At 51.0% G+C, this 24,040-nt stretch overlaps 1 protein-coding gene across 9 annotated transcripts in view; it reads left to right on the top strand.

Moving 5' to 3' along the window:
• CIT (citron rho-interacting serine/threonine kinase) overlaps nt 1-24,040 on the top strand; it is a 177,282-nt gene that overhangs the window by 140,396 nt on the left and 12,846 nt on the right. For 6 of the 9 annotated variants that reach the window (XM_062181903.1, XM_062181905.1, XM_062181904.1 and 3 more), the window contains 15 exons: nt 2,179-2,283; nt 7,692-7,832; nt 8,267-8,374; nt 9,864-10,026; nt 10,284-10,448; nt 15,170-15,307; nt 15,794-15,974; nt 16,150-16,241; nt 16,772-16,876; nt 17,059-17,228; nt 17,950-17,994; nt 18,411-18,491; nt 18,581-18,716; nt 20,421-20,560; nt 23,535-23,627. In XM_062181903.1, coding sequence (XP_062037887.1) covers nt 2,179-2,283; nt 7,692-7,832; nt 8,267-8,374; nt 9,864-10,026; nt 10,284-10,448; nt 15,170-15,307; nt 15,794-15,974; nt 16,150-16,241; nt 16,772-16,876; nt 17,059-17,228; nt 17,950-17,994; nt 18,411-18,491; nt 18,581-18,716; nt 20,421-20,560; nt 23,535-23,627 — 1,863 coding nt within the window. The remainder of the gene's footprint in view (nt 1-2,178; nt 2,284-7,691; nt 7,833-8,266; nt 8,375-9,863; nt 10,027-10,283; nt 10,449-15,169; nt 15,308-15,793; nt 15,975-16,149; nt 16,242-16,771; nt 16,877-17,058; nt 17,229-17,949; nt 17,995-18,410; nt 18,492-18,580; nt 18,717-20,420; nt 20,561-23,534; nt 23,628-24,040) is intronic. The other 3 variants (XM_062181908.1, XM_062181909.1, XM_062181907.1) reach the window with 3 other exon arrangements.

Raw genomic sequence — 24,040 nt, 5'->3', positions numbered from 1 at the left:
CTCGTAGAAAAGCATTTTCTGTTTCCATCTTTAATTACATGCTTGACACACATCAACATTCCATCCCCGGGAAGCGTATTTCCTAAGCATACATCCGTTCACTCCAGAAATGTCACCTGGTTATACCCTTCTGGGGGACATCCTTGGTTGGTGACGGTGTGAGTGGTGATGGGTGTTGGGTGATCGTGGTTGCTCAGTGACCTCTTAACATCTCCCTGTCTGGGGTCCCAAGTCCTGAGTTTCTGTCCCATCGTCTGGCATTTGTTTCTAGCAGGCTTTATGGATTTGATGCTGAGCATGCTTGGGGAGGTGCACCGTGGCAGTGACTGACACTCACTCCATTGCTGCAGCTGCAGCTGGCCAGTGTCTCTGAGCACGGGCTCGTGGCGCATGCATGTCCTGTGTATCTCACATTGGAAACACGTGTGTCCTGTCCGTGCGCCTTCACATGTTATAGTCACAAAGTATGTGAATGTTCTGGATTCTTTATCTAATGGCCTTGAAAAAGACGCAGACGAGGTGCTTCAGTGTTACAGATGACAGAAGTAGAGGTCAGAAACTTCATATACGCAGGGCTCGCACTTTCCACATACACACATAAAATCTAAATTTTGTAGTTTCAAAAATAAGTGTTTGAGGTCATTAAGGTAAATATAGAAACCATGGAAAAGGAAAAATGCATGGCAACCCCTCACCCTGCTATATTAGCGGCGAGTTTATTTGCAGTTTCTTTTTGGTATTTATACATATGCACATGTACACATATACTCACATTACTGGACCATTTGTGTAAGTACAGGTTTTTACTATACATATAGCTTTACATCTTTTATTTTAACATCATAACAGGCTTTTTGTGGGTTATTGAATATTTTTGAACACGTAGCTCTAAAAAAACATCAGTCCGATGAAGGTGCCTAATTTAATCATCCTACTTGTACTGGAAATTTGGGCTTCTTCCAGTTTTTTGCCTCATAAGTAACACTGTGAATAACATAAACCTTGTTTGTGTTTTGTGTACCATAATCTCATTATGTGTGTTACAGTCTTGTTCGTGTTTTGTAGGTTTGTGTGTGTGTGTGTGTGTCTGAAAATATTATGATTGTTTTCTTACCAGGAATTCACAGAAGCAGAATTGAATTCAAGGCTAGTGCTTGCCACTCTGGGACACTCCTTGGTTCCTTGATGCTGGCTTAGCATTTCTTTTTAACTGTGAGAAAAGTAATTTATTATTTAGAGTTCAGTGAACCCTTTTATGTTTAACTTAATATTTTTTCCTAGTTGGCTCTCCTTAAATATCCAGTAGCCAAGTCTTATGCATCCTTTAAACTCCAAATATTCCAAGACCATTCTTCCTTCCTTCCTTCCTTCCTTCCTTCCTTCTCCCTCCCTCCCTACCGCCCTCTCTCCCTCTCTTTCTCTCTTTCTCTCTTTCAACAGGCAGAGTTAGAGAGTGAGAGAGAGCGAGCAAGAAAGGTCTTCCTTTTTCCGTTGGTTAACCCCCAAGTGGCCGCTACGGCCGGCGTGCTGCGCCGATCTGAAGCCAGGAGTCAGGTGCCTCCTTCTGGTTTCCCATGTGGGTGCAGGGCCCAAGGACCTGGGCCATCCTCCACTGCCCTCCTGGGCCACAGCAGAGAGCAGGACTGGAAGAGGAGCAACCGAGACAAAATCCAGCGCCCTGACCGGGACTAGAACCCGGTGTGCCGGCGCCGCAGGCGGAGGATTAGCCTAGTGAGCTGTGGTGCTAGCCAAGACTGTTGTTTCTTGACCTCCCAATTGGGATAACTTTATCTTTTCCATACCCTTTTTTATCCATCTTATTAACTGACAAAGCAGTCATTATTTGTAACACAGAAGGTGTTACACTGACTTAAGATCCTTGAGAGAGCTTAGCCATGCTTTTATGCCCAGAGCTATATTGCTATGCAAGTAGTAAGTAGTTAGTGTATAATCATTTAATTAAATGCAGCCAAAGCATGTCAGATACATAAATTCTTGAGCAGCCACACTGTTAGAACTTCTCACAGCAATATATGAGACCTGTCCCTTAGAAAGAGTCCTTATCCTCACACAACTAACATCCCTTGGAATTATTCTTTATCTGTGAAGGTTTGTGAAAGCCATTGGCCTCTAACGTTCTTAACTGTGGCATCATGGTCAATTCTCCCCAATGTCCAGCTCAATGACCTGGAGAAGAAGCATGCCATGCTTGAAATGAATGCTCGGAGCTTACAACAGAAACTGGAGACTGAACGAGAGCTCAAGCAGAGGCTTCTGGAAGAGGTGAGTACAAACACCGGGGGCTCTGAGTGTAAGAACTCAGTGGGTTCCTGTGGTCAGAGCCAGCTCAGACATTTCACATCTTGAAATTGGAATTTTCAAGAAAGAGTCAGGTGGTCACATAATACTTTGCAGTATTTAAATATTCAAAGAATATTTAAATATTTCAGAGGATCAGAGGGTCTCTGTACCTTCGTCCATGGTGCATGGTAGATTGTCAAGCTCATGGTGAGTTTGTGCCAAATAGAGGTTTATGAAATGCACAGGTGAATGAATACCAAGTTTAAAGTCTTCTTTAGAATTAATATCCAAAGTATTAAGTTTCATGCTGACAGGACACCCATGAATATTAGCTTCCTTCACAGGGTAAGGATCGGATCAGGTTATGCCGAGCACCAAATTTCATGAATACTTTTGAACATTCATTTAATTCAATTACAAAAAATTGTGCCCTGCTTTTGAGACAGAAGATGACAAGCTCAAATTGATCTCCTAAGCCCATCCATTATTTCATTTCCTGTACTTTTTCATAGAGCTCTGAAAATTGCTACTGAAATGGATGACTATTGCCCACTCTCACCGAAAGTCTTACATATTGACTCCCTAATGATTCTACTTTGTTCGTTAGAATTGACCTACGAGGACAAATGTACTCCATACAGATACCTAATGAAAAGTTGAGCTCTAGAGAGTTCTGTGTGTAGGAGCCTGACAGTTCAGTTAACCAGAACACTCTTGTGCATAATTTTTTTTTTGTGATACCCATAGCTTCTGAGGTGATTTGCAGATAGAAATAATTTTGTATGCTATTAAGTTGGAAAAGTGTAGTGAAATTTGGCAGGTGGGTATTGAATATTTTATAGAATGATACTTTGAAAAATATAGGTGGGAGTTTGGGAGCGTTCTGGAAATGGATGGTAGTGATGGCTGCATGATGACACGAATGTCCTTCAAGCCATGGAAGGACTTACATTAGTGATAAATTTTGTTATGTGTATTTTGACACTGTAAATTAAAAAAATAAAATTAGTAATGCAGTGTAAACATGTGTAGACATGAAGTTCATCAGATGGTCATAGGTTGAGTGTCCCTTGCGTAGAATGCTTAGGACCAGAAGTGTTTCAGATTTCATATTTTGGAATACTTGCATACATGTAGTGAGACATCCTAAGGATGGAGCTTAACCTAAACCTGAGATTCAGTTATTTTTCTTGTACACCTTGTACAGTTGCCTGGAGGTAACGTTACACAGTGCTTTGAGTGTGCCTGCATTTTGACTGTGACCCCTATGAAGTCACGTGTGGAATTTTCCATTTGTGGAATTATATCAGCACTCAATGAGCTTTGGATTTGGGTTGGGCATTTAGTCCAAGGCTTAAGACACTAGTTAAGATGCCCACATTGCACTTGGGAGTACCTGGGTTTGATTCCTAGTTTCAGCTCCTGTTTCCAGTTTTCTGCTAGTGTAGACCCTGGGACGCACTGGTGTGGCTCAAGTTACTGGGTTCTTGCCACCCAAGTGGGAGGCCTGGATGGAGTTCCTGACTCCAAGCTTCAACCCTGGCCTTTATGGGCATTTGGGGAGTGAACCTGTGGATGAGAGCTCTCCTCTCTGTCTCTCTTGCTTTTCAAAGAAAAACAAATCCATTCATTCTGTGGGTTGAATTTATTAAAAAAAAAAAATTATGTTTTAGATTTCAGATTTTTTTTTTGTCTTAGAGATGTTGAATTTGTAATGGAAATTTTACATCTACCTGGGGGTCAAATAGAGAATTATGGCCTTTTGTCTGGGATGATTAGGCAGTGTCCCCTGTTCTGCTCTTTCTGCCTCCAGCAGGTACCTAAGTAATGCCTATGCTATCTTCCTTCTAAAGAGGGCAGATTGGCCCTGACAGCTCCGTGCTGTGGTCCAAGGTTACTGGTGAGTCAGTGGCAGCACTAGGAATAGGCTGGAAGCCTACTTTGCTCCCTGTTCTCGCTTCTGAGCGACATGAGAACATTTCCAGTTTCCCAGTTTGTACCCCACAGTTAGATTTCTGAGCAGACATCTGGCCGACACTGCGTTTGAAGCAGATGTCACAGACAGCTGAAACCTCTGGGAAATAAAGATTGATGTTTATTGACCCAAATTGCAGTTGGGATCCTTGGTTGTGGGCTGTGCTGGGCGAGCGTGGGCCCAAGGTCTCACCCAAGTGTCCTCATCACAGGTGTGGAGATGTTTGGGCTGGGCAGAGTCAGAGTCTCAGAAGTGGGAGGGGTTTTCACTCCTCTAATCCAAATCCGCAGCACTGGTCCCTTTATCCCTGCAGATAAAGGATCCGGACCTTCCTCTTACATGTTCCCTGGTGGCCCACGGTGGCCTCAGAAGCTTTCCCGACACGGTTCTTGGCAGCCAGTGTCGGTCCATTGGATGTAGCACCAGGGGAGGAAGTTGCTTTGTTGATCCTGGCCAAAGTCATCCTGTCGGAGGCAGAGAATCCCTTCCCCTCTCAAACAGTGGCCTAAATACCTGACTTTGGATACTTCAGCCTATTCTTTTTAAAAAGATGTATGTATTTCTTTGAAAGGCAGAGTTACAAAAAGATAGATACAGAGAGATCTCCCACCTGCTGATTCACTCCCCAGATGGCTGCAATGGCTGGGATTGGGCCAGGCCAAAGCCAGAAGCCAGGAAACCCATCTAGGTCTCTCATATGGGTGCAGGAGCCCAAGCACTTGGGCCAGCTTCACTGCTTCCCCCAGTGCGTTGGCAGGGAGCTGGATCAGAAATGAAGCAGCTGGGACTTGCACTGGCTTTGCAGGTGGCGGCTTAACCTGCTGCACCAGATATGCTGGTCCCCCAGCTCATTTGTCAGCAGCTCTAATTCTTAGAAAATCCTTTCTTATTTCCATCTAAAACTTAAAACTTCTACCCACTGATTCTAAGACACTGAAACATGAGATTAGAGAGTAGTCTGATATTTCCAACCCAAATCAGAGGTTGGTGTTGATCAGTAGTCAAATTACTTGATTAGTAATCCAAATAACTAGTATTTAATTAGCACTTACTATGTGCCAGGTGCCTTCCTGAGTATTTTACATGAATTAACTCATGTAAAATGGGCTTGCGATGAGCCCACAAGAGAGCTGCTTTTATCCTCTGTGACAGTTGCTTAGATCCAGCTAGCTCTCCCCCTCCAAGTTGCCTTCTGTTTTCTTACTGAAACATTTCAAATCCCTCCAAGCTTTGGATGTTCTTTTCTGGTAGATGTATCTTTCCAAAAGGGAGTTTCTAGAGACCCCTGTGGGCCGAAAGGCACTGGATGCAGTGGGCTGTTGCCACGTCCATCCTGGGTTCTGTAAACCTCTGCTCGTTCCCGGGGCTCTGCGGGCTGGGGGTTGGGGTGGGGGTCTCCTCCGTGATTGGCACCCATTGACCAGCGTGAGCATCAGCCGCCCTTCCATGAGCTATTTTCCTTCCTAGACAACTTTACGTTCTGTCTGTTAGAAACACTACACCCTGCTGAACCTTTTCTTGGTGGTTTTGGTCACCCTTCTTGCCCAGTGGGGTCATTTCCTGCCCTAGTTCTGTCACCCAGCTCCTTCTCTCATCCTGTGGTTTCCTGTCACCCTGTAAGAGTGTCGGACAGGTCTCAGCGCCCCGCTCAGGCCCTGCTTTCACGCCGACCCACTCCCCTCTCTCTCTGGGAAGCAGGTTAATGGTTCTGAAGAACACTTCAGTGTGCATGAGTGTTTGTCACTAGTAGGTAACCAGCCTGTTTCTTGGAAAGCTAATGGACAGTTGAGATGTTTTTTCCAGAAAAACATTTTGGGCCTTGCTGTCATGAAGCGGATTCTTGTCCCCAGCAGCTGTTTCTCTGCCTCCTGCCTGAGAGCTGATGTCCTAAAATAGTAGAAAGAAGCTAAACAGGGTGATTTGTGGAAGAAATCACCTGTGAGGCGGGGCTCCATAGCTCCTCTTAGGAGGGTGTCCTGGCTGTTTTCTTCCTTTTTTCCCTGCATTTTAGGGGATTCTGCAGTGCAGTTGAGAAACTCCTGGTTATGTGTCCAAGCCAAGTGATCTCTAGTTAGTATTGGTTCTCTCTTGCTTTATGGTAGGGCAATAGGGAAAAGGTAGGTGGGAAAGTGAGGGAAGGCACAGCCCTGGATGGAGGGAAGAAAGGAGGACAAAGGAGATAGAGAGGACCAGCATTCATTAAGCACCTGCTGTATGCCGGGCCTTGTGCTCAGTGTGTCGCCCAGGCGGGCAGGCGTTGCGCCCACTCTGAGGTGAAGACACAAGGCTCCAGGGGACAGTACAGTCACCTGCAGTCACACCACTGAGGTGTTCAGGCCCACATTCAGAGGGCCTGTGAGATTCTAGGTCCAGGTTCTCTTCTGCTAGAGTGTGGTGCCTCCAAGAATCGGCTGCCTCTCAAGAGGTAGGGCCAGTGATGAGCAGGAAAGGAAGGAAAAGACACAGGTGGAGAGAAGGGGTGTGAGGTGAACAGGGCCAGCGAGTTCTGAGGTTGCCAGCGGCCCTCGGCATGCTGGGGTGAAAGCTGAGGTTGTCAGCGGCCCTTGGCGAGCCGGGGTGAAAGGCTTTGGCACCTGCCAGCGACTGTTTGAAAACGCCTGTGGTGATGGCTGTTGCTCTACTGTAGCTCCCTGTGCTGAGTGTGCAGATGGGATTTGGGCCACAGCAAGAGTGTTTAGAACACAGCTTGGGGCGGGATGAGACCCAGCAGCAGCTGGTCAGCATGGCTGCTCTCCCTTGCCTTATGGAAACAGAAGAGTTTAGGAAAGAGCCGTCAAGCCAGGGTCTTCATCACCTGTGCTGACTCTGGGTTGACTTCCAATGTGAAAATCAGAGCGTGAATTGTAGCACAAAACCATTCCACTGTGCTAAGTGGGATTTTTTGCCCCTGTGGGTTTTGCCGACACCGATACTGTGTCTCGGCTCCTCTTCCTTTCTCGGCATCCCATGGATCTATCTCCTTGATTGAGGCTCATTCGGTGTGGGGGATTTGGCTCCTCCTGTGTCCCTTGCCCTGCCTGTAGGAGCGGCTGACCGCTGACGACACTCGAGACCTTCCGCTTAAAGCCAGAACAGATTTAGCTGTCACAGCACCGAGTCTCACTGCCCGTGAGATGCTCTCAGGTGGCCCAAGCCTTTCAGCTCCAAGATAGCCTCAGCTGTCGCTCTGACTGCAGCCTGGTGCCTGTCACCCCTGGGACCCTGGGACTTGTGCCACGTCTTCCCAGCCACGCCCACATCATTTTGACATAGACAGCAATTACTAACTGCAGGGAGATGGTTTCAGAAGCTGAGCTTTGGGTGCTGTGCCTAAGTTAGTTCAGGGAGGAGGCGCAGCAGGGGCCGAGTTATGTGCTGTGAGGGGCTGAGCCTCTGGCCCCCCTTCTCCCACCAGCAAGCCAAGTTACAGCAGCAGATGGACCTGCAGAAGAACCACATCTTCCGTCTGACTCAGGGGCTGCAGGAAGCCCTGGACCGGGCTGATCTGCTGAAGACAGAGAGGAGTGACCTGGAGTATCAGCTGGAGAACATCCAGGTACGCACCCGCGGGGCCTGCTGGGAGGCAGGGTGCCGAGGCGCGGCGGTGGGGGCCTCCGCCTCTTTGTGGCATGCGGTGTCTGCTTCCCCCAGGGTCCTTTAGGGGAATTGTCAAACGTCTAAGGAAGCCGGAAAATGTCCCTGGTGCCCACCACCTGGAATGTAACAGCAGCCCTTTACTATTTTTACTTTCTTGTCTGTTCCATTTATTCCATTTATTAACCCATCTTTTTTTTTTTTTTTTTTTTTTCCTTTGCAATAAAATTGGGACTAAATGAACAAGAACGTGCCTACCGGCACCACGCTGTCTGTGTCGCACGCTCACGTGCTGGGATCCCGACACCTGCGCGGTCTGTTCTCGGATGGTCCTGCCTATAGCCGTGTCCTCCTGCCTGGCTCTGAGGTTCTTTTCTGTTTCTGTTTCCATTTTAGGTTCTGTATTCTCACGAAAAGGTGAAAATGGAAGGCACGATTTCTCAACAAACCAAACTCATTGATTTTCTGCAAGCCAAAATGGACCAACCCGCTAAAAAGAAAAAGGTGGGTCGCAGTGGGAGTGGACAGTTTTATCAGGGGTATCATTGATCCAATCCAACAAATGACTTGACATTGGTGGCCGTTAAGATTATGGTGCCTTTCTCTGTTCAGGGAGTGTGCCCCTTGTGGCTGTGGGGAGTACGCTGGGCCATGTGTCCTGGACTGTGGTGGGATCCGCAGGTTGTGGGCAGGGGCTCCAGAGAGCAGGGGCAGCTTACGTGTGTGATTCGAGGGCTGAGAAAGTCGCAGACTCAGGGGCTCAGAGGGGCTCTGAGGTCGTATGTCGGGGACTCCACAGGAGACCTGAGTCCGGAAAGTCCTCAGAAATGACCCGGCCCAGTCCATTCCTGGACTGGAATCCAGGGAGTTGACCTGCCTTATAAAGCGTCCCGGCTCGATGGCTGGACCCTCCCCCACTGCTGCACCATCCCTTTGCTATCACAAGAAACGAATCAACAACCGTGGACGGGGCTGTAGGTGGGTGCCCGCGGCAGGGTTGCTTGTAGCAGGCCTGATACATGATTCCCAGTGATTCCCACCGATTCCCGTGATTTCTCGTTGTAGCCTTTGTCCTGGGTCTCAGTTCCTCTAAGGTCTCTGAGGAGCTTATGGTCTCCTTCCCAAGGCCTTAGTACCCCGTAGTGGTAGAGGCTTCTCAGGCAAGGACTTGCAGAGCTGGGGTCCCGAGACAGGCGTGGGAGACCTGGTAGGTGTCCCGGCTCCTGGTCCGTCTGTGCTGTAGGGGTGAGGGCGGCCTGCGGAGGCTGCAGGGGCGGATTTTCGTGCACCTGTGTGACTGTGTGTGTTTGTAATTCTTACGATGTTTAATCTTTTTTATTTTAGCAGCAACTGTTCCCTGGTTATGTCACTTGATGTAGTTAGGGTGTTTCCATATTTTTTTTTCTTTCAGTTAATTTTTTCTTTCATTTGCATTATTCCTGAGTTTTTCTTTTTTTTTTTTTTCTTCCATGTGCAGTAAATGTTTCCGTTTGCATTTTTTTTTAAAGACGCCTCTTGTTTTGACGTCATTTTTAGCGTTTTTTTTTTTTTCTTTTTTCTTCCTTTTGGAAAACCACTCCCATCCGTGTCTTGTCACAAGCATTGTGAGACAAATTCCAAGGCAAGAGTGACCTCTGACCCGGCGCCGCATCCTCCACCCTCTCCCGGTTCCATTTTTTGAGGGGTACAGACTCAGAAATGCCCTCCCGTCCTGGGGATGCCAAAGGAAGAGGTGGTGGCACTGCAAGCGTCTTTAACCCGCTCGGCGAACACTTCTGCACCCCCGTTTTGTTCTTTCTGTTTTCCCCCAGCCGGCCGGAGCGGGCTGTGGCTCAGCCCGCCCCCCTCCCCCCTCACTTGCCATTTTTGCTAAATGCCCTTACAGTGAGTATGCTCCTGGCCTGCGCGCTTCGCCTCTCCCGAGTCAGACATCCTGTAGCTACCCCAGTGCCAGCTTCCAGCAGTCAGGAGCTATCTCTGTTTCCATTGCTAGGGTTTATTTAGTCGACGGAAAGAGGACCCTGCTTTGCCCACACAGGTTCCTCTGCAGTACAATGAACTGAAGCTGGCCCTGGAGAAGGAGAAAGCTCGCTGTGCCGAGCTGGAGGAGGCCCTGCAGAAGACCCGCATCGAGCTGCGCTCTGCCCGGGAGGAAGGTAGGGCTCCCTCTTGCACGCGCTCCGGGCTGTGGGACAGGCAGAGGGCGCCTCCACGAGACTGGCCAGGACCAGTCCTGTGTCTCTGTGTACGGCCCGTCCGCTTCCAGTCCAGGCGTCCCGCGTCTGCCAGATCCTTGGCGTTGCTGAATGGGCACCATGCGTGCGCTTTGGGTCTTGCATCCTTGAAGGATGGCCCAGGGCCAGTCCGCTCGGTGACCAGCTGACCACAAGGCGCTGTACCGGTCTTTCTGCAGCTGCCCACCGGAAAGCCGCAGAACACCCGCACCCGTCCACGCCGGCCACTGCGAGGCAGCAGATCGCCATGTCCGCCATCGTGCGGTCGCCCGAGCACCAGCCCAGTGCCATGAGCCTGCTGGCCCCGCCGTCCAGCCGCAGAAAGGAGTCTTCCACTCCAGAGGGTGCGTTCCTCCCATAGCCTGGTTTCTGTTGCTGAGTGACGATCGCAGCCGGTGTGAAGCCCAGGAGTGCGGTGCGGGCACCTGCTCAGCGTTTGGTCCTCAGGTGCCTTCTTGCTGCGTCCTGGTATGGCCGAGGACCTCCCGTGGTGCCACAGAGCACGCCTGGCAGCTTGGGTCTCTTCCACCTCTTCCAAAACCATTAATGCCATTCAGGGCTCCACCTCACGATCTCTTCTCATCCTAATCACCTCCCAAGGGCCCCACGTCCAAATCCCCTCAGTTACCAATTTAGAGATGAAGTTCCCCACTTGCCGGCTTTTGGGACACATGTTCAAATCATAGCCGTGTTCATGGGGCCATGGCGGCTCTCCAGGGGCCATTACACTGGTGTGGAGTTTCATTTCTCCTCTAAGGCAGGCAGGCTTATGGTAAAAACTGCAGGTGAGGCTGAGGGATAAAGAGTAAGAAGTGACCCACCAGCCCCAGCCCGAGCCCGAGCCCGAGCCCGAGCCCCAGCCCCAGCCCCGCTACTCAGAGTCAGCCGTTGTGTTCTCTTAGCAGTGGTTCTGGCCAGTCCCAGTGTGGCTGTATCAATCATGGTATCTCATGTTTGTAGTATTTTAAGACTGGGAGACAATGAACGTGTTTTTCCCCACCCCTTCCTTGGAAGCTGGGTCTCGGGGTGTTTCGTGTTAGTGCTGTGGACGGCCGTCTTCTTGCAGAGGGCTGTGGCTCTCCCTGGTGTTGATCTATGCATGGAGCTCAGCTGTTGATCCAGACGCCTGTTGATGGCATTTAGGTTGTTTCCAATCCGCTGTTACCGTGACCACCCTGCAAAGAGCGGCCTTGGCCTTTGTGGGTGTTGTGGCTGTGGGATAAATTCTTGTGACATGAAAGTCATGTGCATTTCAAATATTGGTAGTTTGTGCCAATTTATATTCCTCTCAACGGTGCAGAGAGTTTTCTTTGTGATCTTGAAAACACTTTGTTCGCTAGAATTGAAAAGGACTTTATAAAAGACCCAGGAAGGTGGTTTGGAAAGTTTTAGGGAAATAGAATTCAGCTGTGGTTTAGCGTGATGGTATCACAATCAAACCTACTTTGGTTGCAAATCAAATGATGGGTTTTGTGTTACTGTTGTTTTTCTTGAACTATCGTCATCTTGTTCCTTTGTTTATATAACACCTTGAATCAAAGAGCTTTACTCTTTAAAAAAAAAATTTTTTTTTTTTTAAAAAAGAGTTACAGAGAGGAAGACACAGAGAGTTCTTCCATCTGCTGGTTCACTCCCCAGTTGGCTGCAATGGCCCACTGGGCTGGACTGAAGCCAGGAACCAGGAGCTTCATCTGAGTCTCCCACATGGGTCACAGGGGCCTAATACTTGAACCATCTTCTGCTGCTTTCCCAGGCCATTGACAGGGAGCTGGATTGGAAGTGGAGCAGCTGGGATATGAACTGGTATCCATATGGGATGCCGGCGCTGCAGGCAGCAGCTTAACCTACTGGGCCACAGCGCTGGCCCCAGAGCTTTACTCTGGGATGTGTGTTTTGCTTAGGAGTTAAGATGCCCACGTCCTGTCTGAGTGCTTCTCTCCAGTGCCCGGCTCCAGTCCCTCACTCCAGCTTTCTGCTAACGCAGACCCTGGGAGGCAGCAGGGACGGCTCAAGTACTTGGGTCCCTGCCACCCACATGGGAGACCTGGATGGACTTTGAGGCTCCTGGCATTAGCCTGGCCCAGCCCTGGCTCTTGTGGGCATTTGGAGAGTAAACTAGGACTGGAAATTTCTCTCTTTCTGCCTGCCAAGTAAAATGAAATAAATTAAGAATAGAATAGTTTTTCAATCTATAATTAATCTGTATTGTTTTTAAATATATTTATTGAAATATAATTTGCATTCCATTCAATTCACCCAATTAAATGTACGATTTTTTTAGTAAGTTCACAGGGTTATGTAACCATCATCACATTGTAATTTTGAGCATCTTTAAAAATTATTTATTTATTTATTTATTTGAAAAGCAGAATGGCACAGAGGGAGAGATGGAGAGAGATCTTCCATCTGCTTTGTTCACTCCCACTCCACAGATGCCCGTAATAGCCAGGGCTGGGCCAGGCTGAAGCCAGGAGGCAGGAACTCCATCTGTGTCTCCTGCATTGGTGCAAGGCCCCAATGCTTGGGGCATCAGAATTCTGCTGTGTGCCCAGGAATATTAGCAGGGAGCTGGATCAGAGGGAAGCAGAGAAACCAGGACTCAAACCAGGCATTCTGACATGGGATGCCGGTGTGCCAAGTGGTAGCCTAGCCTGTTGCACCACAATGCCTGCCCCGATTTTTTAAAAAAAATTATTTATTTGAAAGGCAGAGTGGGAGGAAGGGAGGAAGGAAGAGGGAGATGCCTTCCATCCACTATTTCACCTTCCAAATTGCCACAATAGCCAGGGTTGGGCCAGGCTGGAGCCAGGAGCTTTTTTGGGTCTCCCATATGGGTACAGGGGCCCAAGCTCTTGGGCCATCTTCCAGCTGCTTTCCCAGGTGCATTAGCAGGGAGCTGGATGGGAAGTGGAGCAGCTGGGACTCAAACTGGCGCCCGTATGGGATGCTAACACTGCAGGCATCGGCTTTACCGCTATGCCACAGCACTGGCCCCTGCCCTGATTTTTGAACATTTTTATTCATCCCACCAACCCTGCAAAAATAACGTCACAAGCTCTGCACCTTTTAGCAGTCATTTCTCTTCTACCCAGCCCCCGGCAACTGCTACTCTGCTCGGTGTCTCCATGGCTTTGCTCTTTTGGACGTTACAGATAAATGGTCTCATGCTACATGTGGCCCTACATGTCTGGCTTCCTTCTCAGCATGTTTTTGAGGTTCATCTGTGCTGTAGCATCGGTCATACTTCATTTCTTTTTCTGGCTGAATAATATTTTCTCACATAGATAGTGTCACCGGTCATGCAGGGGAGGGCGGTTGCCAGAGCGAGTCTCCTGGGTTCTTTTCTTCAGCTTAGTGTAGAAATAAAAAGCCGGGAAACCATTTGCAAAGAGGCAGAAACTTTTATTCAATTGGCAAGCGACAGAGAAAGCGTCTGGTCCGAGAGGAGACGGGGCAGAGTGCCTGAGCAGGACACTGGCTCTGAAGAAGTGCCCCCGGTTTTTAAGGCATTACTGTTTGCTCATTGGGTCATCCTACTGGGGGTGCCCATTGGACAGGGGGTTTCACATACGTATGTTGATTGGCTTGGGGCTCGAGGAGATAGCAGGGGCCTCCTGGAGACTGTCTCCTTAGGGGCTGAGCCCCCTCCTCTGCGAGCTCTGGGCAGAAGATCGCAACTAGCTTGAGTAGCTTGAAGGATGATTGAAAGCTGCGAGGTCGCACGAGACGGCCAGGGTCTCTCGGAGCCGGTCCAGCTCTGCCCAGGTACTCAGAGCTGCCAGCTCTGAGAAAGATTGCAGCCACCCTGAAGGTGCAATTTAAAGCTGCAAGGTCACACAGGCAGCACAGGAAGCTATTAGAGGGGAGATGCCGGCTGGCCTGGAGGCAGGCTTTCCAGCCACAGCGGACACCCTGCTTGTGGAGGGGATTCTAACTCATCTGAAGGGGCCCACAGACCCCCAGCCCCACTGGCCGGCCTCAGCACATCTTGTGCGTCCACTAACCCCTTGATGGACATTTGGCGTTCTTACATTTTGGCTGTCATCAGTTGTACTGTTAGAAACATGCACTTTTTTTTTTTTTTTTTGGACAGGCAGAGTTAGAGAGAGAGAGAGAGAAAGGTCTTCCTTCCATTGGTTCACCCCCTAAATGGCCGCTACAGCCGGTGCGCTGCGCCGATCTGAAGCCAGGAGCCAGGTGCTTCCTTTTGGTCTCTCATGTGAGTGCAGGGCCCAAGGACCTGGGCCATGCTCCCTGCCTTCCCAGGCCACAGCAGAGAGCTGGCCTGGAAGAAGAGCAACCGGGACAGAATCTGGTGCCCCAACCGGGACCAGAAGCTGGGGTACCAGTGCTGCAGGTGGAGGATTAGCCTAGTGAGCCACGGCGCCGGCCTATGCACATATTTTTGAGTACATAGGTTTTCAGCTCTCTTGGGTGTGAACCCGGGAGTAGGATTGCTGGGCTGTGGGGCAGTTCTGAGGAACTGCCAGACGAGGTCCCCCAGTGGCTGCACCGTTTTACGTTCGTACCAGCAGTGGATGAGAGTTGTGGCTCCTCCACATCTTCACCAACCCGCTAGGAAGTGGCCTCTCCCTGGGGCTTTGATTTGCAGTTCCCTGATGACTAACGATATGAGCTTTTTCCCATGTGCTTGTTAGCCTTTTATTTATACTCTTTAGGGAAATACTGTTTAAACCCCAGTGGCCCCACCCTCTTCTGGAAAAATTTGAAAAGCAAGGAAAGAGAGAGAGCAAAAACAAGAAATCACATGGGCTGGTTCACTGCCTCAATGCCGCAGCGGTGGGACTGGGCCAGCCTTAAGTCGGGAGCTGGGAACTCCATCCAGGTCTCCCGCGTGGGCGGCAGGGACCCAACTGCTGGAGCCATCCCTGCTGCCTCCCAGGGTCTACAGTAGCAGGAAGCTGGACTCGGACCCGAGCCTTCTGACACTGGGATGCTGGCCTCCCAAGTGGCAGATGTTTCTTCTCCCTCCGTGGATTGTCCTTTCCCTCCTCGACGGTATCGTTTGCAGCGCTGTAATGACTTAAAAACTGTCTCCCTCCAGAATTTAGTCGGCGTCTTAAGGAGCGCATGCACCACAATATCCCTCACCGGTTTAACGTGGGCCTGAACATGCGAGCCACCAAGTGCGCTGTGTGTCTGGACACGGTGCACTTCGGACGCCAAGCATCCAAGTGTCTCGGTAAGAGCTGCGGTTGTGCCGCTGGCGAGGGCCCCGGGTGTCTCCATCTGAAAGAGCCATCAGGAGCAGCTGCCTTGCCCTGCGCTCCCTAGCGTCACTGCGTTCATGTCAGTGGGAGCACGCTATCTCCTTGTTAAAGCCGCGAGCCTGTGTCTGTCTTCAGCAGAGTGCCTCGGTGTTGGCTCATTTCTAGCCCCTTCTTGTCAGGCTGGTCTCTCCCTGCCTGGCTCCAGCCGACACCTGCGGACATGTCCTTTGCACACCTGTTTGTGGGCAACCTGGGTTGAAGTTGAGAAAAGCAGGTCCTGAGCACTTGGCCCCCTCCTTCCTGCCTGTAGGGGCCCGGCAGCTGGGGAAGCTGAGTGATGACCTGGATGCTAGGGCCAGACTTAGGGGTGGGGGGCGGGGTGGGAGCCTTGGGCTTGGCTGGTGGAGGCAGGGAGCCGTCCACGCCCAGCTGAGCCGTGGTTCACTGCTCCTCCCTAGAGTGCCAGGTGATGTGTCATCCCAAGTGCTCCACCTGCTTGCCTGCCACCTGCGGCCTGCCCGCCGAATACGCCACGCACTTCACCGAGGCCTTCTGCCGCGACAAAATGAACTCCCCGGGTCTCCAGACCAAGGAGCCCAGCAGCAGCCTGCACCTGGAGGGGTGGATGAAGGTGCCCAGGTACTGCTGCAGGGCGGCCGGGCCAGGCAGGTGCTGGCACGGAAGGCCGCAAGCCCCTTCCTCCCCTGACGTGTTCCAGGGGAGTGTCTCTTCTGGGGCTCTCCCCTCGCCACCCCTGCTTCCAGCCTGGCTCTTGGGAGTTCACACGTGTTTCTTTCCCATCGCTCTCCCCCAGGAATAACAAGCGAGGACAGCAAGGCTGGGACAGGAAGTACATTGTCCTGGAGGGATCAAAAGTCCTCATTTACGACAACGAAGCCCGAGAAGGTAACTTAAGAATTCAGGGGGACTCTGAGTGCACGTGGCTCCCCAGGCCTCCGGCGTGGGCGTGAAGGCTCCGGTTGTTTTGTGTTTTTGTTTTTTTGTTTGTTTTTGGACTGCCTCGCGAGCCTTCTACGCTTTCCCATTTTTGAGAAGTGAAAGCAAGTGACTTCTCTAAAGGTTATTGGTGCGATACTCACATCTATAGGTCTCCCCCCTGAAGGACCCGCAGGGCGCTGCCCTGAAGATTCCACCTGCTAATACACCTTCCGGGAACTTCTGCCTCAGTCAACTAACCCATAAATCCGCATCGTCATCAGAAATTTCACTGTGCTACCCATCTGACACACTTTGTTTTGTTTTTATCTTCCCTCTCTGCCTCCTCTGCACACCTCTCTCCTTCCCTTGTTCTCGTGCGCCTGTCTCCACTCGCGTCCCCTGTCTCTCTCTCGCTCTCTCTCGCTCTCGCTCTCTTCTCCCCTCGTTCTTGTCCCTGTTCTTTTGTTTTTCTTTCTGCCCTTCCTCTTTGCACCAAGCTGGACAGAGGCCGGTGGAAGAATTTGAGCTGTGCCTTCCCGACGGGGACGTATCTATCCACGGGGCCGTTGGTGCTTCTGAACTCGCAAACACAGCCAAAGCAGGTGAGGGGGAGCCGGGGCCGGGCTGGGGCCACAGGGGGCACTCCCTCCTCAGCTCCCGGCTCAGCAGTGGCTGGGGCTGGGGCGCACCTGGTGGGGTGGGGTCTCTGATGTCTCGGGGCGTCCCTCCCAGTGATGAGGAGGAAACCCACACCCAATCCGGTTCCCTCTATGAAATCTCCTAGATGTCCCGTATATCCTGAAGATGGAGTCTCACCCGCACACCACCTGCTGGCCCGGGAGGACCCTCTACTTGCTAGCTCCCAGCTTCCCTGACAAGCAGCGCTGGGTCACTGCCTTGGAGTCGGTGGTCGCAGGTGGGAGAGTTTCTAGGGAGAAGGCCGAAGCCGATGCCGTGAGTATGAGAATGGGCACCGGAGCTTGGTCTCTGTGAAGGGGTGGACTTGCGCTGAGCTGACCTTGGGGGTCCCGGCAGCCACCTCGCCTTCCCTCCCTGAGGGGTAATGGCTCTGGACCGCCGGCCTGACTGGGGGTTTTGGGGACAGGCTCAGAGGCAGCGGGCGGCACGTCCCCGGCTCGCTCTCTGCAACCCTTTAGAATGGGAGAGTCAGCACCCAGAGCTGACCCTTGGGCGCGAGAGGGCTTGGTTATGGCGATACAGCTGCCACGTATGGAAGAGCACGTGCCCTCTCCTGCTCCTGGGTTGAGTCCGTTTGGTTGGAAGGCTTGAGTTACAAGCATTGGGGCCACGGCAGCCCCGCCTGCCTCGGGAGGGCTTTTCATAACCTCCCTTGCTGCTGCAGCAGTTGCCCCTCTGTGGGCAGCTTTGAAATCCTACTCATGCCTAAGACTTAGGAACGTAGGTGTGCTGTGATTGGCATGCCTCCCCCTAGAACGTTCCGAGATACAAACAGCGCTCGTCACTCACTGGCCCCGCGGAACACCCAACAGCTCCGTGTAGGCACTTGGCTCCTAATGATTTAAGGGTTTTGCGATCAGAACAGTCTTAACCACGAGCCTCCTGAGAAGGCTTGGGCAGACCTGTTTAGCTGACCTGTTTCATTGTTCCCCGCGTGAGCCTTTTACTGAAATGCACGTTACTGTGTGTGCAATAGGCCCGGGACAGTACTCTCTTGGAGCTTCTGCCTGCGTGGGTTCAGGTACCAGATCCAGGGCTCTTTGGTGTGCTTCTGACACCTCTTCATTCCTGCTGCAGCAGGGGGCGGGGGAGGAGCCGGCCATGTAGCTTATTAACCCTTTGCAGGTGGAACCTTTCTTGGCTTCAGCTTATTTCCCATTATGGGATAAGTTTCTGTACTGACCACACTCGCCCGTCTCTGTATCCCGCTCAGTTACGCCTCTGTGCTAATTAACAGGCAGCAGCCCTGGGACACCAGCGCCACGCGTGTCTCACCTTTGCAGCGCAGATCAAAATAGGGGGCGAGGCAGGAGCAGCTGTTTGTTTCTGCAGGAGTAGCTCGCTTTAAACTTTGTCTCTCTGCCTGGTCTGGTCCCCAGCAGTTCTGTCTCACTATGTCTCGTTTGATTTTTTTTTTCCCCCTCATGTACGAAAAAGAAATGGCTGGGAAACTCCCTGCTGAAACTGGAAGGCGATGACCGGCTGGACATGAACTGCACGCTGCCCTTCAGCGACCAGGTGAAGCCTTCGGTGCCCCGACAGCAGGAAACGGCCCCTGTGCCGGCCACCCGCGTGTGCTTACTTTCTGCCCTTGGGCTTCTCTGCAGGTGGTATTGGTGGGCACCGAGGAAGGACTGTATGCCCTGAATGTCTTGAAAAACTCCCTGACCCACGTCCCAGGAATCGGAGCAGTCTTCCAAATCTATATCATCAAGGACCTGGAGAAGCTTCTCATGATAGCAGGTGCAAGGCCAAGGGCATGGCACTTGTTCTTTGCCTTTAGAGGAAGCAGCGTGTTAAGCCCAGTGTCAGGCTTGGGAAACACAAAGGCAGGGGCTCCCTCCTCTGTCCCTGGTGAAGTCCAGGCGTTGGCTGATGGACTCTGTCCACATTCAGTTCCCTCTGGAGTCCGGCTTAGTGCAGTCTGACTCCCACACAGAACACCTGCCCGTTGTGTCAGGTGGAGAGTGCCTCAAAGCCTCATTCAGCGCAAACCTTTTGCCCTAATTACATCAGTGCCACTGAGGGCCGTGACCACTGCTCCCGTGTGTCCTCCCTGACATCTGTGGATGCTCCCGAACCTCTCTTCTGCCTTCTCTTTCATTTTGTCCTCTCTCTCTCTCTCTCTCTCATTTTTCTGAACCAAATGGTTCAGTGGGAGTTAGTTGCTGCTGGAGCCCAAGTTCTTCAGTGTATCAGCCAAAGAGCACTGGCATTTTTTACATAACCATGGCACAGTTTGTTTTGCTTTCTTTTAGGGAAAAATAGTCCTATTTTGGCTCGATGTTCAAAACAGCCACAGTCATTTATTTCAGAGACTCTGTGTTTCCACCTTTCCCTACCACCCCCCCCCTTTTCCTTTCAAGTAGTTTTAGACTCAAAGCAATGCTGAGGGGAAGGCATGGACGTTTCCCAGCGGCCCCTCCCTCCACGTCCACGCAGCCCCTCCCACCACAGAGCGGCGCACTTCTTGGTGCTGGTCGGAGCAGCAGGGCTGACGTGTCATCCCCACAGCTTCGTTTGGGATCCAGTTCAGTCCTGGTGCTGTGCATGCTGAGGGCTTTGACAAACGCACAAGTGTGATGACGCACTCACCACCGTGCTGTCCTGCACTTAGAATGGATTTCACTTCATACGGTTTTTGCATTCAGGAAGTGGAACCCTTGCTGTAATACAATCCTTGGATATGCTGCCTGTGGCCCCGGTAATGTCCTTGCTAGCCTTGATTTTCCTGATTCGTGGTATAGCCCGAGGTCGTGCGCTGCATTTAATCATGGCTTCTTCACTCTTTGGCCCTTCCTCAGCTGCTTTAGGTCTTGCGTGGCATCCGGCTGTGGGAGGAGCCACGCCTGTTGTTGTGTAGACGGTCCCCTCGTGGCAGTCTCCCTGTCCTTTGCTGCTGGGGAGCCTGTTTGCAAGCACAGCTCACATGTCCAGTGTTATGTCTGCGGCATTTTCACCTCCTAGAATCTTGGCAGGAAGCCCAAACGTTTAACAGTCTTGGATCCGCAGCGTGGGCCAAGCATGTGTTGACAGGTTGAGCATCCCTAGTCAGAAAATCCAAAATGCTCCAAATCCAAGCCTTCTTGACCCCCTTGACACCTGGCCCTGTGGGATGGCCTAATCGAAACACAGGTGCACTAAGAATGCGGTGGGAAATGACCCGCAGGCCGCGTGTACACGGTGTCAGTGAAACGCAAGTGAATGTTGTGTTTAATGTGGGTCTCGTCCCCAAGATAACCTCATGTTGTAGATGCACATATTCCAATATCAGGGAAAAAAAATCCAAAATCTGAAACGCTTCCGGTCCCAGCTGTTTCCAAGAAATGATACTCAGCCTGGGCGGGCCCCCTGGTTTCCACCTGTGACTAGAGAGAGAGCAACCTGCGTGGCTTTGCTGATGGGCCTCGCACTGACCAGAGGCTGCTCCCCCACCCCCACCCCCAGGAGAAGAGCGGGCCCTGTGTCTCGTGGACGTGAAGAAAGTGAAGCAGTCCCTGGCGCAGGCTCACCTGCCCGCCCAGCCCGACATCTCGCCCAATGTTTTCGAAGCCGTCAAGGGCTGCCACTTGTTTGCTGCAGGCAAGGTGGGTGCTTCTCGGGGCCTCCTCCGCTGGCGGAATGTTCTCGAAATGGGCGCTGTCCTGCCTGCGGGTCTGGCTTTTGACCTTGCAAGTCCTGTGTCCGCAGACTGGCCTAAACTCCTGTTGCTGCCTTTAGGGACGTGGGATAATTTACACAGCCATGAAATCTCTGAGAAAAATGAGAGAGATTAACCAACTTAGAAGGATAATCCATAGTTTAAAAAAGTGCGTGTGTGTGAGTGTGTGTCGTGAGCTTCTTTTTTCTTAGTCTAACATGGAACCGCATGTCTGAACGGGATGAAAGGAGGTTTTATTGATAGAAATGTACAGATTCTAATGTAGGACATTTATGTAACATCAAATCAGGACATGAGGGACTCCAGTGAATTTTTTCAAAGTTTCTAACGTCTTGGAACTTGGAACATGTATTTGCTTGTCGTTGTCTTCAAAATGTTTCTTTTCAGGCTATGACTTGGTGAAGTGGTTAGGAGACCACTTGGGACACTCACATCCCCTATCAGAGGACCTGGGTTTGGGTCCCAGCTCTGTTCCCAATTCCACTTCCTGCTAATGCACACCCTGGGAGGCAGCCGGTAGGAGCTCACGCAGTTGGGTCCCTGCTACCCACATGGAGGACCTGGATTGAGTTCCCATGTCCTGGCTTTGGCACGGGCCAGCCCCGGCCCTTGTGGGCATTTGGGGAGTCAGTCAGTCGTGGGAGAGCTCTCCCGGTTTCTGTCTCTCTGCCTTTCAAATAAGTAATTTTTTTTTCATTAAAAGAAATTGGGAGTAACTTGGGAGTATACACACCTCCGTATATAACCTTACTGAAATCTGAGCCCGGCATTGGCAGAGACCCTGAGGCAACTGGGGTCCCACTGTTGACAACCACTCTGCAAGACTGCTTACTGAGCGTCAGCGCCCATGCTTGCTCAGCGTTTACTGGAACTTTTCATAAACTTGACCGGGCCTCAGAGTCTTCTATTCCAAGGGGTTCATGAATGGGTGGGGAGGGTGTTGGCAGCCACGGGAGCCTCTCTTGGGAGACTCGGTCTCCCCGGGTTCTTTGTGAGTGAAGAGGGTAGTGCCGGGGCCGTCACGGGGGTGTCCTGAGCACGTGTAAGGTACGCTGGGCTAAGTGAGGATACTTGTCAGGTTAGTGTACGCAGTGCGGTTTTGACTTAAGGTATTTTCAACCTATGATGGGTTTATTGGGCTGTCCCCTCATGGGAAGTTGAGGAATATCTGTATTAAATTGTGGCAAATCAGAACAAAGGGTCAGAAGGTGGAGTGAGGGCATGGCTGGCACAGGGAGGCTTCATGTGAGAGCGCTTGGTCTTGGAGGAAACCAGTCACAAAGGGGGTGACAAGACAGGCGTGTGTGCCTCTGCGCCTACTTGACGTTCTCTTTGAGTTACTGTTTCCATCTCTATTACTACTTATGCCGTAGCTCTAATTTTGATTTTATTAATCTTTGCAAAGGAAAGCCTTTGAGCTGTATTGATTGTCTCCAGTATAGCATTATTGTTATTTTTTTAGTACAGCATTATTTTATTTGTCATTAGTTCCTATGTTTATCTTTGTTTTTCCTTCCTTCATTTTTCTCTGTCTTTTCTCTATTCTTCTTCTAATTTTTTTAGCTCATTAATTTTTAGGGTATTTTCCCACTATAAACATTTTAAACTATGCATTTTCCTCTCACTACTACTGTCATTGTTACACCTATCAGACTTTTGTATGGACACATTTATTATCATTCCAAATACTTAAAAATTTCTTCTTATGATTTCTTTTGTGTGTAAGGAGTTACTTAGAAATGTTCACTTCAGTCCAAGAGTCAGGTTTTTTAATTAAAAATTATTTGCATTATAATTTACGAAATGCTCAAAAAATGCATGGAACATATATAGAAATCATGAAGCCTAGTGATGTCCTGGACAAGGCCACTACTCAACCTAAGAAATGGAAAATTACTACAATTTCCTTTTTCACGTGTTTCTCCCCCATCTCTTCTTGTCCCATCACACACACACACACACACACACACACCCCGCCCCACCTGCCAGCCTTCATTTCTGGGCTGATTTGAGTGTAAGCCTCTTTGCATCCTTGGTAAATGATAAGAATCTGATTGATGAAAGAACTGTTTATACAGGTCTTAGCTAAGAACTTTCCTGTGGACTGACATTTTCTCTTAAATTCTTATAGCAATTTCTTTGTCGTCGTCTTCCTCCTCTTTTTCTCCCTCTTCCTCCTCCTTCTCCTCCTCTTTTTCCTTTTTTACCTTGAAAGGCAAAGTGAGAGAGGAAGGGACAGAGATAGAAAAAGATCTTCCATCTGCTGGTTCACTCCCCAAATGGCCATGAAGGCTGGGGCTGAGCTAGGCCAAAGCCAGCAGCCAGGAACTCCATCCGGGTCTCCTGTGTGGGTGGCAGGCGCTCAGGTACTTGGGCCATCGTCCACTGTTTTCCCAGGTGCATCAGCAGGGAGCTGGATTAGGAGCAAAGCAGCCACGACTTGAACCGATGCCCAGATACGGCATGCTGGAGTCGCAAGCAGCGGCTTAAGCCGCCATACCGTAAAAGCCCCATGTTACAGCAATTGTTACCACCTTCCCTCTCCCCTCCCTCATCCTGCCCCGTAGGTTAAGGCTGTCAAAAGAATCTCCAGCAAAAAGGCACACACAGAAAGTGCGGTGTCAGGGGGCCCCGTGGCCTTTTCTGGGTCCCAGGTAGAGCAGTGGTTCCCAGCCCGAGGCCGTCCTGCTGTCCCTGAGCACGTGGCAACGCTGGGCCACGCTTTCGGGTGTCACAGCCGGGCAGCAGGTGCGCACAGCGATCCGCTGCGCGCGGCCAGTGGTGCTGAGGCCGATGCCCCGCTCCAGTCCGACATCCTCCCCTAGTTCTGCTTCAGAGCCGGCATCCCCGGGCTGACGCTCTGCCTCTGCTCCCTCCCTCTTCTCCCGATTGCTTTTCAGATTGACAACGGGCTCTGCATCTGTGCAGCCATGCCCAGCAAAGTCGTCATCCTCCGCTACAACGAGAACCTCAGCAAGTACTGCATCCGCAAAGTGAGTCCCCGCGCAGCCCAGCCGCCACCCTCCTGCACGTGCCGGCTCGGGGGTCAGCGTGAGCCAGGCCCTTCAGCCTGGGCTGACCCCTGCAGGGCGAGACCCTCCATTGCTGGAGAGGCCTCCAGAGCTGCTGCTCACTCGCTTTTCTTCTCCTGTTTGGGAGCTGCCTCTCCTTCCGCCTTTTGTTAAGCTGAGAGCTGGCCGGTGGAGGAGAGGTTTCTTTAGAATCGGGGAAGGAAGGAAGGGGCTGCTTCCAGGAATCTAGCAGTTCGGGTGGGACTTGTCAGAAGCTTCCTCAGGCCGTGGAGGAGTTCGCGAATCACCTTTTGGTAAAGCCTGTCCCAGCCGTATTTTGCTTCATAATTGGGGAGCAGAGTGAGTGTGATGGGGGCTGCGCTGTGGACAAGGCG

Source organism: Lepus europaeus, chromosome 23, assembly GCF_033115175.1.
Source record: "Lepus europaeus isolate LE1 chromosome 23, mLepTim1.pri, whole genome shotgun sequence".
Classification (NCBI taxonomy): domain Eukaryota; kingdom Metazoa; phylum Chordata; class Mammalia; order Lagomorpha; family Leporidae; genus Lepus; species Lepus europaeus.
The sequence above is the reverse complement of the archived record's forward strand: the minus strand, read 5'-3'. Positions and strand labels throughout refer to the sequence as shown.